The sequence below is a fragment of the Mustela lutreola genome, chromosome 1 (assembly GCF_030435805.1).
Source record: "Mustela lutreola isolate mMusLut2 chromosome 1, mMusLut2.pri, whole genome shotgun sequence".
Taxonomy (NCBI): Eukaryota; Metazoa; Chordata; class Mammalia; order Carnivora; family Mustelidae; genus Mustela; species Mustela lutreola.
In genome coordinates this window covers 43,105,565-43,123,361 of record NC_081290.1, presented here as the reverse complement: position 1 = coordinate 43,123,361, position 17,797 = coordinate 43,105,565, and the positions used below count along the sequence as shown (strand labels likewise).

At 34.5% G+C, this 17,797-nt stretch overlaps 1 protein-coding gene across 7 annotated transcripts in view; it reads left to right on the top strand.

Annotated features, from left to right (window-relative positions):
• The window catches only part of PCDH7 (protocadherin 7), a 423,055-nt gene extending 408,259 nt beyond the window's left edge, over nucleotides 1–14,796 (top strand). For 4 of the 7 annotated variants that reach the window (XM_059163947.1, XM_059163937.1, XM_059163931.1 and 1 more), the window contains one exon: nucleotides 10,375–14,796. In XM_059163947.1, coding sequence (XP_059019930.1) covers nucleotides 10,375–10,751 — 377 coding nt within the window. In that variant the 3' untranslated portion in view covers nucleotides 10,752–14,796. The remainder of the gene's footprint in view (nucleotides 1–10,374) is intronic. The other 3 variants (XM_059163980.1, XM_059163961.1, XM_059164005.1) reach the window with 2 other exon arrangements.
• The last annotated feature ends 3,001 nt before the right edge of the window (nucleotides 14,797–17,797 follow it).

The following is a 17,797-nucleotide window of genomic DNA, read 5'->3' as shown; positions in this document are numbered from 1 at the left end:
AATATATTTGCAAATGGCCATATCATTAGAATAATTGCAGAGTTTCTCAAGATTTCTACACTAAGGGAGAAAATGCATGGCTACTTTTTTTTTTTCACATTAAAAAAAATAATTATATTGCTTCAGTAAATCTTTTTTTTTTTTTTTTGCTTCAGTAAATCTAAATGGATTTGATTTGTCCCTCTGTAAAAAGTAATCACATTCCAATTGCAGTTCTACTCCATACATGATTTTAGCTTTAATATAATTTATTTTAGACTTCACACAAAATAACACATAGAAAAAGATACTTAGAAACACCTTTTATCTCATTACAGCCACGGAAGTGATGGTCTTCTTAAGACATTGCTACATACTGAATTAATTTGTTTTAATATTTAACATACTTGCATTAAGTATTTAGACATTTAATGCCAGTTCCTTATTTTAGGAACTATTTGTTAACTTATCACTTCCTTTTAAAAAAAAGTGCTTTGTTGTGGTTTATGTTGGAGGAAAGAAAGTTTGAGAAAATAATATCTATTAATTGATTTTTTCAGTTTTCTTTTTTTTAACTTCTTTATTTGTATAGAATTATGTTATGTGTAAAGGAAAGATACATGAATTCTGCCCTCAAGAACACAATCCAACGATAATATTCTTATAGTTAATAGGGCTTTTGTGTACTATCTTCAGAATAAACATGCATTCCTAAAGACAACATTAATATTTACGGTAGGATATATATCCTACAACGTTATGGTCAATTATGAAAACCAAAGATGTGAGACCATTGCTGGAAAGTGATTCTAAGTTGATGTTTGCAACTCTTTTTGTGTTATTCACATCACATTTTATAGTCAAACCAATACAAAGTGGCTCATGCATTTCATTAACTTAAAAAAAAGAAAAGAAAAAAAGAGAAAACCTCACCTGGATCATTATTGTTTTTGTATGAATTTTCATAATAAAGAGAATTCACCTGCCATCTTCTGGTAAGTGAATGAAGGTCTAGTTCTTGGCAATCCCAGACACTGATTTGAAACAAATATTGGTTTCAGGACCAGGAAAGAGCATGTTTTCCAACTGATGGTCAGCAATCATTTAAATCCATCCCCAAACATTAATTTCCTATTTAGTTAAAGCCTTATAAATTATGGGGCTTTTATATGTGAACATTTACATGACCATCTTAAAATAGTGACATAATCAAACCTTAATTATTTTCCTTACTTGTAAATCAGTTTAATAATTTGTTTTTATTTCTTTTAAATCTTTCTGTCAGTGTTTGAATGGTAATTTATTTACTGCCTATAATTTCTATTTTTGGAGGATACATGTCACATTGTTAAATATTTTTTAAACTTTGATTGAAACTCAAAGGGAAAAAAAAAATCAAGTATAAAAATATACCCTCTTTCTCCAATCCCCCAGAAGGCTGGAAGTATACTGTGGCCTTAATTCAGGTATCTTGAACCCCATAGAAACTTTAAGCAATTTAGGGGAGTACATACCTATATTTATGGGAGGAGATTCTAGTTTTCATCAGATTACTAAAGTCTTTGACACTCAAAGTAATTTCTAATATACCAAAATCCAAGAGACTAGGAGAAAAATTATGAAAGACAGGATTTTTGCAATGGAAAATAAGCATGAATGGTTAAAAAACCAAAATTGGGCTTGAGTGAAATAATCAGTTGCTAACTTGTGAAACAGATGCCCCCAAGCTTTCTCTGGGTTTTATGAATTCTTTTGATCAATATCGGAGCACCTTCCCATCTCCAGCCTTTTCCCTCCTGTCTTTCCACTCTGCTCCTTGAACACTCCCTTAACCTCCACTGCCTCTAATTTTCATGTGTGAAGAGAGAAATCAAAGTGAAACCACATCTCTGATGTACATAAATGGATCACTTCCAGGCAGTCACCATACCTTTTTCTGCTGTAGTGCAGTTTTCACGTGCCAACCAGCAGATTCATGTTTGAGTTGATTCAGCAGGATTGCTTGAGACACGGCATGCACAGTCTCCACCGTGGATGATAATGCCACATTCAGAATGACAGTAGTCGAAGCCTCAGGGCAATAAATGCTTCTTGAGAAACATTCAATCGCTGTTTAACTGAGTTTAGCCTAAAGTATGGAGAAAAGTTGCTGATGCTTTCAAACATGCTTAAACATTTTAATATTGTCTTGGCATGTCAGCTCAAACTAGAACACTCTTAGGTATAAAATGCAGTGAAATCCTGTAATTATAGACCCAGAATTTCCAGATCTTTCTATAGTAGCCCTCAGCTTGAAGCTGTTAATTAAATGTGCTTACATCTCTGAAAATGTTCTTTGGGAGAGTTGTACTTTCAGCAATATTAGTCAGTTTGTTACTCACAAGAAGACATAAAAGAAGTAGTGTATATTATTTCCAGATCTCAGGCTGTTTATTGTAGATAATATATCCAAGATCATTATCTCAGAGATCCATCACTGCATTGATGAACCCTCTCTCCACCAAAGAAAAACAAACAAAAAATTAAATGTAATTAGGTGCTTCAAACAGCAAAGACTTACTACTCCTCACATTTCTGTGGATTGACTATGTGGTCTTTTTGCTAGTTCTGCCTGACTCACTCATGAGGCTGCATTGGCCTGGAGAGTGAAAAAGCTTACCTGGGGGTAGGCTCTGCTGAGACTGCTGAGTCTCTTCCTCAAGTAGCATTTCATCTTCAAAGAGACTAGATCGTGCTTTCTCTCAGGGGCAGAGATGGCAGGGTTCCAAGAGCAAATGCAAAGAAAGTTGCTAGACTTCTTGAAACCTAGTGTGGAAATAGCTCAGTATTACTTCTACCACATTCTAATCATCAAAACTGGCTCATCATCAAGAGGTACAGAGATAGAATCTACATCCTAACATAAGCACATTCCAAAGAGAGGTGTATAAGGAGATTAGAGGAATTTCTGGTCTTATATCACAATTTGATGCAATCATATACATACATCATGAAATCTGCAGAGCTCATCTGCTGAATGGCGTTTTTGTTCCATCATTTCCCATGTATGGAGGGTACGCTGAATTTTAGGTATTTGCCCTTTTATTTCTTGTCTTTCTTTGATTTTAACCTCTTAGTCTTAGATTAGTTTATTTCTAATTTTTAGCCTATCTTAAAAATGGAGTTCCTTCTTACGTTGTGGCCCATGAAGGCAAAGCAAGGTAGCTAGCCAACAACCAGTATTTTAGGGGAAAATCTCTTTTAAACGAAAATGATTCATTGTGAGGTTGATCTGTTTAGGTTGTAAAGGTAGCTGCATGTAATAGAGCATTTCCTCTTTAGTTTTGAGCAACTGTAATTACTCATACCAAATGCATCTTCCCTGGAAAAATCTTAATAAATAAGAACCTGACATAGAATATACAGGATATAGGAAACTTTTTATTTTCCTACATAAATGGTAGCTCTGGTATACTTCAGTCTCTAAAGTCATTAGTACTACTGGAAAAGTACCTCAATATGCCCCTTTGATTGATGATTGGTATTAATTCCACAATAAGTTAATCTTTTTAGCCAAATATATCTCAAAATTCAGAGTCCTTCATATGTAAAAAAGTTAATATCAGGATACCTGGGTGGCTCAGTGAGTTAAATTCTCTGCCTTTGGCTCAGGTCAGGATCCCAGGGTCCTGGGATCCAGCTGGCATCAGGCTCTCTGCTCAGCAGGGAGCCTGCTTCTCACTCTGCCTGCTTCTCTGCCTACTTGGGATCTCTCTGTCAAGTAAATAAATAAAATCTTTAAAAAAAAAAAGGTAATATCATATATTATTTTAAAAATTGAAGACTCTGAGAGTGATGTTAATTAAACATAGTATATCTACAGGAAAACATAAATATTTATATAATATAAGATAAAGATGAAGAAAAGTCTTGTATTAAATGTCAAGGGTATAAATTTATGGGAAAAAAAAACACTTTAGTTTTCAAAGATTTTTTCAGGACATAGTTGTGGGTGAGGAATGATGCACCTGAAGTACCTAATATTTATTGAGGGCTATTGTGTGTCAGGAATTATTACTAATACTTTACCTATATTAATAGACTTAATTTTCACAATAATCCTGAGAGGTTAATTTTTTCTGGTATACTTGTTACACAGATGAGGTAATTTATATCAATCAAGTAACCTTTTCATAATTATATGCTAAGTTATGAAATTAGGATTTTAATCCAAGGAACCTAGCTTCTAAGCTTATTTCCCTCAATAACATGTATTTCACTTATGGAAGACTATAGAGATGAGATAGATATAGATAGAAATATAGATATAGGTATAGACATATCACCTTAAATATCTCCAGGGTCTCTGATCTACTATTTACTGAGTATCTATACCACACCAGAGACCAATCCATGATAAGCATTATATACATTAATTATTTTATCCCTGTAATATAAAAGGAAGTAGGTCTTATTCTCTCCCTCATGAGGACCTTGAGGCTCAGAGAAATTACGTTCAAGAAATTACATCCAAAGTCACAGAACTTATATATGACACACGCAGAATCATACACAGCAATGTTGAGACACCACATCTATTCTTTTCACAAATTCCCTGTCCCATCAGGACTTGCTTAGGAGTAGCATAAGAAGACTGAAGTTAGGAATGAGTGCAGAGGCTATTCTTATATCCTCTTTAAGCTTGGTAGGGTAAAGTGATTTTAGACAAATCAGAACACTGTTTAGAAATCTTAAAAACCGGGGGGCCTGGGTGGCTCAGTGGGTTAAAGCCTCTGCCTTCAACTCAGGTCATGATCCCAGGGTCCTGGGATCGAGCTCCACATTGGGCTCTTTGCTCAGCAGGAAGCCTGCTTTCTCTTCTCTCTCCCTGCTTGCCTCTCTGCCTACTTGTGGTCTCTGTCTATCAAGTTAAAAAATAAAATCTTAAAAAAAAAAAAAAAGAAATCTTAAAAACCCTTCATTGAAGCCCTAGGTGACACTTATATATCTATAAATCTCCCCTTCTTCTGGAGAGTAATCAGATACTTCGAGAATTACGAACTGCTTGTTTGCATCAGTGATTCCTACCCTGTCCATTATCTGTTACTGCTTACCCTTCTAGTTTTCCCAAATTCCAGGAACAGACAAAAGGTAGGGATCTTTAGGTTATTTACATTAAAAAAACAAGAACAAAAACAAGTCTAACTCCATATGCACCTTTTGGATTTCATCCCCTCACACCTAATCTTTAGTGACTTCAATAATAACTTCCCAGTAAAGAGTTTATTTATTTGTCCTCAATTGTATTAAATAAGGCAAAAGTAAATCATTTTCTGACACCTATTTTAAAGTCGAGCATTTTATTTAATCACTTGAGTAAAACAGATATTTTCATATTTCTTTTCCTAAGAAAGTAAAGGTAATGTTAAAGTATTTGTTGGAAAACCATTACCAATTGTCTTTCTTTTTTCTCACACATCCTTTCGTAAAACCCTTTTTGTTGTCCACCAAATTACACCAGAATTTAGATGTGCCTCCAGAAAAAGAAATCTTTATATAACAAAAAGTCAAGAAGTATAAAAAGAAAACTTCCTTCAAAAAGGAAGAAAAGCAAAAGGTGCCTGTATGTGTTTTTTTTCTCCCCAAAAGGAGAGGATAACACAATTTTTCATTGCAGAATTTTCTCAAGTAATGTTAAGAATATGCTATTGCTTGAATTTAAAGAACAAATTATAGGAATGGTGTGAACATCTACACATTGACTAACAACTCATCACATGATCAGAGAATTAAGTAATTTGTATGTTAAATAAGCAAATTATGCATATAACATGAAATAACTGAGCTTAAAAAAACTCACTGGAAATATTTTAAAACTAAATGCGGTGTTTTCATGCCTTCTCTTTGGAGATAAAAATACCCTTGTATCTTCAGTACCAAACCAAGGGCCTGCAGTAAAGCGGGTGCCCAGGATTCTGGCAGAATGCATAACTCAGCATCTGAAGATCCTTACCGGTGCAGAGTTGTCTTCAAGAGTCTTAACCATACAGTTCTCTTCTGTAATAAAGATGCCCGGAATGGTTTCTGAAATGTATAGAACAGCTTCTGGGAACATGAATTGCCTGCATAAATCTGTGCTTTCCTTATTATTTCTGATGATTCCACCTATTGTCTGTCTGTCCCTCCTTGTTGAGGTCACTGTACCTGCATTTCCCAGGACCAATTCACCCACCGAGCCCAGTAAGGGCAAATGTACTTTTATTCAGAGAAAGAGCTGGACTTCTTAAATCCTTTATCATTTCCTCTATGTTAGGAAATATAGGGAGGTTGCACCATTATTGGCATTATGTTGTAAAATTTGTGACTTAGCGGCATCTATTTCTTGCACTTCTCGGAAACTTTTTTTTTTTTCTCTTCCTTTGGAGATTCTAGTTTTTTCTTATGGCTGTGGGTAGCAGTAATTGACCTCTAACTACTCAGCTATTACATTTTAAGAAGGAACATTGTAGCGTTATGAGAAACACTAAAGTGAAAGTCGAAACACTTAGTCTTTGGCCTCTGCTCTCCCACAGGCTGGACTCCTTACTGCAGCCATCCTCCTGCCTCTCGGCTGAGAGAATAAGTTAAGACAATGTGTGTGGGAAAGTATATTCTGTGTTATAAACTCATCTAAAATTGTTTGCTATGATGATGGCTTAAAACTGTACTTTCAGAAGGAAATTAACTTGATGTCTAAGAAAGGACTGTAACTCTCCAAATGGATGTAATGGGTCTAGCAAAATAGCATAACTAGAACCTCAGGAGTAATGCTAACGTGGCCATGGGATCTAATGAATTCTTATTCTGCATCCAGTCTTCACCAGGTTTGAGGTGATTAAGTGGAGGGTGGGGGGGGGTGGCTGCTGAGGAGGGCTCTAAGGAACTGATTTTATTGTGGAAAATGCTGGAAGAAAATACCATTATATTTTGATGATAGAATATTTTACTTTTCATTGATTTACTTAATGCCAACTCACAAGAATCATAACGAACTGTTTCCCATCTTCATTAAGGTTCAAATTTAAAAGAAATAGTACTAAACAAAAGCATGAAATAATGTTCTTACATATCAAAGCCACATCCTCTGTGAAAGACTGAAAGACTTTGAAAGATTACTAGTTGTGTAAGGTCTGCCTCTATAATTCTACAAAATAAGACATTTTAAGAGTATGTCTTTTTATGAAAGGGAGAAAGAAGTGTCTTTGATGTTTTTTTAAGACCAGGTATAAGTTTTGTGTTAAAAAAAATACTTACATAATTAAAGTAAGAAAATATAGAACACATAAAAATACTATTCCATTCATGCCTCCCTTTAATAAATTGCAACATAATACAAATTACATTTGTTAATCATTGGTGTTTCTTTTGAGGATTCGTTTGAGTTATCAGGATTGGGAGTTTTGATTGCTCCTGATGAATCGCTTATAGCCTTTCTTGATTATTTTCTAAATCTGATGACAAACACTGCAACATGTCTGAGCCAATTAGGCTTGTCAACTTCCACTGTGGTCCGCAATCAAGTGTTTGACTTTGGAAATGACAGGAGATCCTTATTAAAAGTCATGCTTCTTGGATGGAGATGTGGCAACCCACAAGTGCCTGATGGCAGAGAAGACAAGTTGCCTTTTGTTAAAAGCAATAAGAGGAAATCAGTTTCAGCAGGAGATAATCCAGACTAGGATGTAAGCGCTGAGGGAAGAAATTGAAGAGTCTCTCACTTCTAGTTGATGAGAAATTGAGTCAATCTAAATAAATATAGTTCCTTATGAACAACAGAAAGTTCAGGTACAGAAGTAAAACCTCAGGTAAGAAGAGTTGCTTGCATATTACACAGTTCTCTGAGCTTTCTCTACATGCATCTCAAACAAAAGAATAACAAAGTGCTACACATTTAAACTAGAAACACAATTAGTCCCTGAAAAGCAGAAAATCTGTAAATTACTATGTAAGTAAACTGACACATTGTGTGAGACTTTAATAAATTTAGCTGATCGGAGAACATTCTGGGCCATTTCTGCTGGGAATGACAACCACATTCAAAGAGATCTTTCTTGTTTTGGTAGCTTTAGTCTTGATTATTTTCTTGTGTCTTTGATAGGCACTATCATACAGGAAAAAGAAAAGTTTGAACTTATTGAAGCAATGAAGAAAAAGGGAATGTTTAGAGGAAAATGGGTCTGATCTTGCACTTTGCATTTTTACAAGAGTTTTTCCTGTTCAAGGCATTTCGGTCAGCTTTAGATAAACAAAGTATCCCAAGATAGAAAATATTCTGGAAAGACCTCCCACTTTGCTTATTTAAACTAACTAGATCACAAAAACCATTCATAAAATTTGCCAATAGTTTGATTTTTAAAATGCATCCAAAATTGTGTTTGAGAGACACAGAGGGAATTTGGCATAAAAATATGAATAAGAAAGTGCTTTCACTTTTGATGATAAAATTAATAGGGTCTTCTGACTTAGAAGTCAGATGGCAACACAGCATGTGCAACGACAATAAATAATGATCTTTGCATTTTACCTTTGGGAAAGAGAATAGTTAGTCTAGATTTCCTGTGAAGAGCGCTGGCATTTCCTCAGTGAGCTCTCAGCACACAATGTAAAACAATCTCGGGCCATAGCGGTTTAAAAATCAATGGGTTGACAAATGTCAATATTTCAGTTATCCTTCATGGCAGGAAAAAATGGTGTGCATTGGACTGCCTTAATCTGGGAGATTGGGCAGAGCAAAACTTCTGAAATAGCCTATACAAATGATAGTCAAAATAGGAATGTAATGTTAAAGTAGAGAGGGTGAGGATGGTGGGTGGAGACAGAAACAGAAGGTCTAAGTATTTGGGCGATCATTTAAATAACCCCTTCTTTAATTTTAAACCAAATCAACCCAAGATCATGTATAGGCAAATCTCACTGATTCCATTGTTGTGACTATATTTGCAGAGGTTAAAATCTGTCCATCTTTTAAGCCCAAAGTCTTGTTAAAAAAAAAAAAAAGTCATATTATATCAATTGAAGCACAATCATATTATGTTCTTTTGTTTGGCAATAAAATAAACTAAAAATATCTTAAATGAAACCCTACAGTTATATTTTAGAATCTGTTGAGGAAGACTGCTTCCCACCCCCCCATTCTTTTTCAAATAAAAACAAAGTCTGTTAAAAAAAAGTTAATAGTAGGGGCGCCTGGGTGGTTCAGTGGGTTAAGCCTCTGCCTTCGGCTCAGGTCATGATCTCAGGGTCCTGGGATCAAGCCCCACGTCAGGCTCTCTGCTTAGCAGGGAGCCTGCTTCCCCGACCCCCACCTCTCTCTGCCTGCCTCTCTGCCTACTTATCCTCCCTCTCTTTCTCTGTCAAATAAATAAATAAAATCTTTAAAAAATATTAATAGTAATAAAATACATACTGGTTCTCCAAAGACAGACACATATTAACAATTTTACTTACATATACAGGTAATTCTTAATTTCCATCTCTAATCCTGATCCCTAAGAACTATCTAGATATGACTTAGCTTTATAGTAAGAGAAGATATTTCCCATTCCAGTAGGTACCAACATTAATTGGGACTACATGCTATTTCATCAAAACTTTAGGAGCTTGACTGCATTTTCCCAATGCATTGCATTTCACATAATATTTCTATTCAGCAAACACATTGGCAAACGTGTTTCTGTGTGAACATTTAAGAGATTATCCTACAGCACATATAAGGTCATTTGACATGGTGGTTGGGAGGTTGGTGTGGGCGGCGTGGGATAGGAGATGATATTGCTAGTATGTTCACACCCGTAACCTACTTGTACTTTGCTTTTTTTACTTCTTACCACATGATGTGCTGTCAATTTAGGTCCTACTTCTGAGTCACCCTGATGTTTTATACTGTATTTTAAATATAAGGTTTTGCATATTTGCTCTCCATGAATAATGTATAAGCAGGAAGGAATCCAATTGGCAAAAGTACACGATTTCTGGGATAATTTATAAATACAGAAAATTATCTATTTGGATTTAATAACTTTTCTGATGCATGTGGAAAAATTTATACCCATCCTAATATACATATGCACTTTTTTCTACTTGAGAATATACACACGTCTCCGTCTTGTAACAAATGCATATGTACCTATCTTCTGCATGCTTAAATTTATTAGTCTGTTCATTCCTCTCTTTCCATGATATTTGATGTTTTTGCAAGACCTTATCTTTAGTGGATATGAAATTAAAAACTGTTCTATGGGAATGATGAACTATGGGGTGAAGAAAAAAGGAAAAAAAAATATATATATATATATTTCCCCCTTCCAATTTCATGCAAATCAAAAAAGTCTGTTGCAGAATGTCCAACTTTAACATCTCCTTCTCCTTGAATTTCAGATTCAAGACCTCTTCCAGATGTAGCCCTGACTGGAAAGTGTACCCGTGAGTGTGATGAATATGGCCACTCAGACTCCTGCTGGATGCCGGTCCGCACTTCTCCAGAGAGGAAGAAGAGCCAGCCCAAACTCTCCACTTTCATGCCTGTTGATGAACGAGGAAGCCAGGAAAAGCTGGCCAATGGCGAGGCCGCCATCATGGGTGACCGCAACAGAAACCTTCTGAACAAAAAGTTGACCTCGTCCTATGAGACCTTCAGTGCAGCTAGTTTCAGCAAAAATGAGGAAGCCAACCCTGAGGATATTCCCCTTACAAAAACAGGGGAATACAAGCCATCTCCTGTCAATACTCTCACTAGAAGAGAAGTTTACCTGTAGGTTATGAAGAAGAACGGCAAAGTTCTTTTCATGTATGAGAAGGAGAATAAGGGGCAAAAAACCTTACAAAGAAAAACCGTTTAATCACAAAGAGGGGGCTACCAAAGAGACAAAGCTTTGCCTGCCACTTCTGCCTCCAGATCAGGCCTTTAGTGATACTGTTAGCCTGATTGTAATGTACAATGTAGAAACCATCCTTGTTACTTGCATGTCTAATCCCCTCACTGATTATTCCCAACACCCTTTATCCCTCTTCCCCATCCCCCTCCAAGGAGGGAAAAAAAAAAAAAAAAAGATGGTTGCAAGTTTCTTTCATGGTAACAAGCCTGATTAGCAGAACACAACACACTCTCATTATCCCTAAACTGAAGCATGATTTAGTCACTTTGATTTAGTTCGAATGCCATCCTGCTGGTCAAAAAAAAAAAAAAAAAAAACCAAACAAACAAACAAAAACCCCACACAGACAAAAAAATAAAAATAAAAATAAATTAAAAGATAAAAAACAAACAAACAAACAAAAAACAAATCAGGTAAATGTATTTTAGACATACCATGAGAATATAATTAATCACCATGAAAGGCAATCCCCCCAAAATAATAAAGTCCCTGTAAAGGTACAGTTCTTATTAAGGGGGACTCTACAAGAATATTGAGAATCTCACAGCTTTAAAATTCTAACAAAGACTGACAGCTAGACAATACCCAGTTGGAGATTGTAGTACCAAATTGACATATGTTGTTCTTTTCAAGTCAGGGGTATCCACTTCAATCACATACATTCATCGAATATTCTTAGTATACACACAATCTTGACCACATGTATCAATTACACTAATTATAACTTGTAAAAATTATATATATTTTTTTCAGAACAGCACCACTGTTATCAACTAACTGGAACAATGTGTCATTAAAAGGCCAAAGATCACACGGCAGATCAGGGAAATCATGAAGCAGATTTGGTCTTGACTGGAAATCCATTAAGCAACAAAAGCAACTGAACCCATGCACATACAGAAATACTCAAACACTAGCTTATTTTACATTGTCTCTATACCTGAAAACATGCATTCTCTTTTAAAATGGGTTTTCTTTGAAAGCTCAGAAAATGAAAACTAAAGTGATGTATTTTTGGTATAATAGTAGACAATTAGTTAAGTTTCAAGTTTAGCTTCAAAACCTATTATCAGGGAAGTTTCACTTGTAAAAATCATTTTTGTGGGTAGGTAGGGAAAGAAGGATATGTCGGTATAAAGTCTTTTAAGTTAAAATCACTTTTATCATTTTGGAATCCAGGTAATACGTGCTGGTCTTACTATTTACGTTTCAAATTACCAGTTGTATTTTTTGTGTGTTTAAGGCACTCTTTCATATAACACAAGTGCATTAATTTTGATCCTGTGCAATATAGCACTATTTCAAGTCTCACAACATTGAAACAAGGTGACACCCTAATTGATTTGTCATTAATGTGATTTTGAACATGATACAATATGTCTTAAAACAAATCTAGATGGAACATGAAAGAAATGAGTTCTGGGCAGTGATATGTCTCCTTGTATGTACATCTCTCAAAGTGGAAAATATGCAATTTTTTCAGTGTGAAAAAAAAACCACAATATGCAGATTTTGGGTCATTTGTTCTATAGAGGGTGATTTAACATAATTGGAAATTGAGCTGGGACATTCAGACAGAAGTGACAATCCAGGGACAGAATAGGGGATAACAGGTGAGAAGAGCAAATGTTCCCAACACTGAATGTTTGCAACCTGGTTAAGACATAGCCTGATGGCTCTCTAGCAAACTGTAGAAATAATGTAGCTTTGGATAGTTTTATTCTTTACAGAATTTCTTAGACTATAAGGTGAAACAGCCTGGACCAGAGGTTGTGAACTCACTATAGGTCATCAAAATGTTTATCTTTGAAAACAACTTCTCTGTTTGGTGGGCTACTCTTTTGGGGTCATTTCCTTCTGCTCTTTCTTAAATGGAGTTTTCATTTTGATGTTAGTTTATGTATAATAGTTAAGATGAAAGAAGATATGTAATTGAAACAAAAATACTGGACTAAAATATCAATAATTGAACATGTTTATGTTTAATTATTATTTACATGATGGAAAGATGCAATTCTAGTACTCTGTTAGGAAACTGCATTAAAGCAGTTCTGCCTTGTATAATCTGTAAGTACCTATTAAGACAAAATACTTCTAAAGATACTTATAAAATGTATACATATTTTTTCTTGCACGTTACAAAGCAAATACTCAATTGCATAACACAGGTGTTCAACAAACTTTTTTTTAATGCATTTATTTTCTTTCTTTCATGAGACACTTGAAGCCATTAGATAGCTCATTTCATTCTATCTTAAAACCCTTCCATTGTCTATAAAGCTAATACGGGTCATACTGGACCTTTGGATTAATTGGATCTACATTCCCCAATGATGTTTGCACCACATTCAAGACAGCCATGTCATTGTCATTTAACTCGTGAGCCTCTCTTTAGAACTAAAATGGGTGTGAAAGAAAAAAATTCAGTGTACTGTAAGTATTCTCAGTAATTCTAGTAGAATTAGCTCTCATAACATGTTTATTATATAATGAGCTGGCATGACACAGAAATATATTTTGTGTTTGTATGACTTTTATTTTGAATAGGCTAAATCTGGTGCCACTCCATATATAGAGTGCTTTTGAAAAAAATCAATAAAAAGAAACAAAAAAAATAAATGAGTGAATGCAAAACAAGCAACTGTGCCTTTTATACCTGTTGTTACGGTAAAAAAAACGGTTGTTGGGTTTGGACAATGAGGGAAAATGGGCTATTCCCAACTTTTTTGATCCTGTATATTTATCCATGTTTATTTTCTGAAAATAATAAATAATATATTAAAAATTTGCCTTCTGACAAACTCAGATAATGGACCAGTCTTAAATATCGTTCATTCATAAAACAAAACTAAGGCATTAACATGGACTGCTTAATTCTGACTAGAAGGCTCAAGCGTTTATTATAATAGTAACACAGAGAGAGATTATCAGGGGTGAAATCAGTCCATTTTGCAAGGTCAAATATTGATTTCGAATTTCTATTCTTTATTTCCGTTTTGTTGTTAATTTTTCTTTTAGCTGCTGTTTCATTTTGGTTGTATAGTATATAAACCATACTTGTTTTCTGTACACAAGATTCTCAAGTGAACTTTGCATGCATTATACATTAGGACACATTTATAAATTAATGAGTAACTATATAAATTTATGTGTATTAAAATTTATGTGTATGTCTGTAGCTTCAGTCTAAAATCTAATGCTCATTCTGACCCTCCAGATATCATTTCTGTATGGTTTCTGACTGGCCTGCTGCCTGAGTTTCAGAAAACAAGAGAGGCATTATTTTTATGGGAAGAGAAACTAAGATGGTACTGAAGATGTCAGGCTGAAAGGCTACCCTAGGAAGCTCTCTTAAAGGAAAATAATATAACACACAGACCCGAAGAAACCTCCAAGAATCAAGCCATCCCAAATTCAGGCCTGAGAAATCTGAAGACGGAAGTAGTTTTAGGGATGTTGTATCCGTGATAAATATACAATGTGTCCTTAGGTAGGAATAAAACAAAAACAGTGAATATGATCAAGAATATTCTAGAGCTGGTCAGTTGTGATCCAGGCAGAGGTAGATCCAACATCTGGAGGAAGACCTCATACTTTCAGCTCCCTAGGGTTTACTTTCAGACAACTTTTCCTACATTTTAAAGCACTTGCATTCAGTGTGGTACAATCTGTTTGTAATGTTAATCATTGACTATTGTTCTGCTACTTGGATGTTGATAGTGAAGCAGAAAACAATTTATCATCCTTTATTATGAGTCACTATGCACGCAACTATGCTAAACATGGCGAAATGTATGAAACACTCGTCCAACTATTTATGAAATACTTTACATAATTTAATTTGCTTTTGTACAGTTTTATGTAAATAAATTGCTTGTCATTTTTGTCTCTGCAAATTAAAATATAACATGGTCAAATGGTTTCACACTTGTAAGCGTACTTCTCTGTTGACAGGTAATTCCGTTTTGATTGGACGAGAAGTGAATGGATGCATGTACCAGTGTGATTTAAGATGGTTTGATTTTGAATAAGTTATGATAGAGTAAAGAAGATAATCCTGCAGTAATTATTGATTTAGAGGGCACTGTGCCTAAGGGTCACCTTACTTTGCGTTATAACAGAGTAGAACGTGGATTCTTCAGTTTCATCCAAATACTTACTAAGACAATTACGTAGTGGGCTTTTACACGTAAAGTGGGCAGTAGAAGAACTTCTCATCATTAATATAAGCATTGATTTTTTTCAGGTGCTATCTAGAGAAATTTCATGTTTAAGGTAAAACTAATTCTAAGTCAAGATGTATCTCTGTTGAGGAAATGTTTCTTTTTAACCTAAAATAAAGTGGTGAATACAGAAACATTAGAGATGAAAAAAAAAAAGGCCTTATCTCATGTGAGATGTAGAGAAAAAAATTTGAAGCAAAAAATAGAATTTTTACTGAACTATTTTTTCCATTTAGGTAAGCTTACTCCACTTTTAATTTTTTTTTTTTTTCCAATCAACCAGCATGTATATATGGCTACTCTGTTTACTCTTTGTTGTCAGATTATGCCCTTAATTATAATGACTATCTTCTCTATTTATTTAATGGTATCTATTCAAAGAGGTGAATTCTTCCCTTAAATTGAACCCAGAGACTTAAAAGAGAAAAAAAAAAATAAACAAAACTTGCTACTTATATAAATAGATTCTATGGAATTTTTGTCCCATCTCACAACAACACTGCTAACACCTATCTATATAGGAAATTAGGCATTCTGAAGAGCATTACATGAAAGTTTCTCTACTGCTTTTTCCTTGCTCTTGGATGAAAATCCAATGTACTTTATATAGAATGACATATTCTTTCTTAAATCAAAGATAACTTTGTAAATTGATAGTGGCTGGCAGCCTTCCTTCTCCAAAGAAGGAATTAAGAGTGAAGTATGGTGAGAAAGTCTGCCACAAATTGTAATGAGGTGAAGGAATGGTGTGTGCGTTCATTTGGCTTTCTGCATTTCTAATGGTGAGAACCGAACATCAATACATCAGACAGTGGAACAGTACGTAAAATGAAATCAGTGTGCATTCATGTTTTAAATGTTCTATTTAGATTTGACAAATATATATTTCTCTTTACTCTAAAATTGCAATCTTAGGTTAAAAATATATTCTTTTTAAAAAAAACTCAAACATGTAAAAACACATTGATGCATTTAGAAAGAAGGTAGACATGAACCAAGGCAACAAAAGTTGCATGTGTCTCTTCCAAGGCTTAGGTCTCATTATTCTACCATTTCTGATTCGTTGGAAGAGTTTCATCTAGTTTCTTAGAAACTTGACTTAGCACAACAGTATCTTACATTTATAGCACATGTTATGGTTTACAAATGTTTTACAAATTCCCGTAATACCTGCAATAGAAAGTGAAAAAAACCTGTTAGATCAGCCATACATAAAGGATTTTACTTTTATTGAATTGTTCTCAGATTGGATAAAAAGTGAACATAAAGTTCTTCCAATATTAATATTTTCCCCCTGCTAGCTTATGTACCAATCAAAACATTTTGCATGATTTAGCAGAGTGACAAGGAAAAGAATTCTCCTTACTTACCTGAATAAAACAGGCATTTGTAAAGTGGGAATTTGGGGGATGGAGGCACTAATTATGCAGACTGGCAGGTAATTATCTTCATTTGGCACTGCACAACATACCCTGGCAGTCATTGTAATTTGTATGGGATTTCTGACAGCAGATTGTAAATCTTGAGAACAGCATAGCCTAATTTCTTCCTGCTGAATACCCCTGGCCTAACCTATCAGGCCATGAGGTTTTGATGGACATTGGCTGGATAAACAGTCTAGGTGTGAGGATTTGAATGATCACAACTGATAGCACTATCAAAATTGATCAGATAATTATAGAACTCTCAAATTTACTTTGGTTTCAACAGGTTGATTTCACAAAGGAATTCATTTATTGATGTTTTTGTCTCATCCTTTTTCTGTTTTTATATTTATCTTTATTTCTGTGTCCCCACTTCAATGCTCTTTGCCATCTTTTATTTGCTCTGTGTTCTTCCCTTTTCCAAATTAAACCTAATTTTCCCTGGAGGTGGTTGAATGTTAGGTAGCTTAACCAAGGACTAGAGGATTTGCAATCCAATCAGCTTTATTTTCATGGAAATTTACAATAGCACTACTTGAGCTCTTAGAAGGCAGGGTGAGTAGGGACTGAACTTATATTTGTTTATTTTCTCTTAACGTTATTCCTACTCTAATACTTGTTTATAAACTGCATGGAGGAAGGTGATTAACAAAGATAATATAAATTTTCCAAGCTGCAGGGAGTGAGGAAAGGATATGAATGTAAAATGTGGAATACTAAACATTTATATTCTCTTTCAACACTAACTTTATTTTTCCTGTTGTGCTACTGTTAAATGCAAATTTTATTAATTGGTTGAATTTATTATGTGCGAACCACACAGATATAATTTTGCCTATTTATTTTAACTGCTCTGGGAAGATGTAGAAGATGCTTAATCGTTTATAAATGTAAAATTTGCCCCAACACTCTCAGGTGATAGTAAACAAAAATCATAGTTTATTCATGATGCTCAGTTTTATTGTTTTCCACTAAAAGTTATGATTCAGGTAATCCATTTCCAGAAAGGTCATAAGAAAGATGCATGAGGTCAATGGATAAATGTCAGATATAATCATAGAGATTAATATGGGTTTTAAAAAATAAAAATGTTAATCAATGTGCCTAATTAAAAAAAAAAAAGAGAGAGTTCACTAAAGAAACACGTGTATAAGCAATCTGAAGAAAGAGATAAAAACAAGGTGTTTTATTTTGATAATTTAATTGAAAGTACATTACAATATCCCAGACTTAGTAAAATTAGTAGTAACTTGAGTGGATAATGTCAGGATTTTTTTCT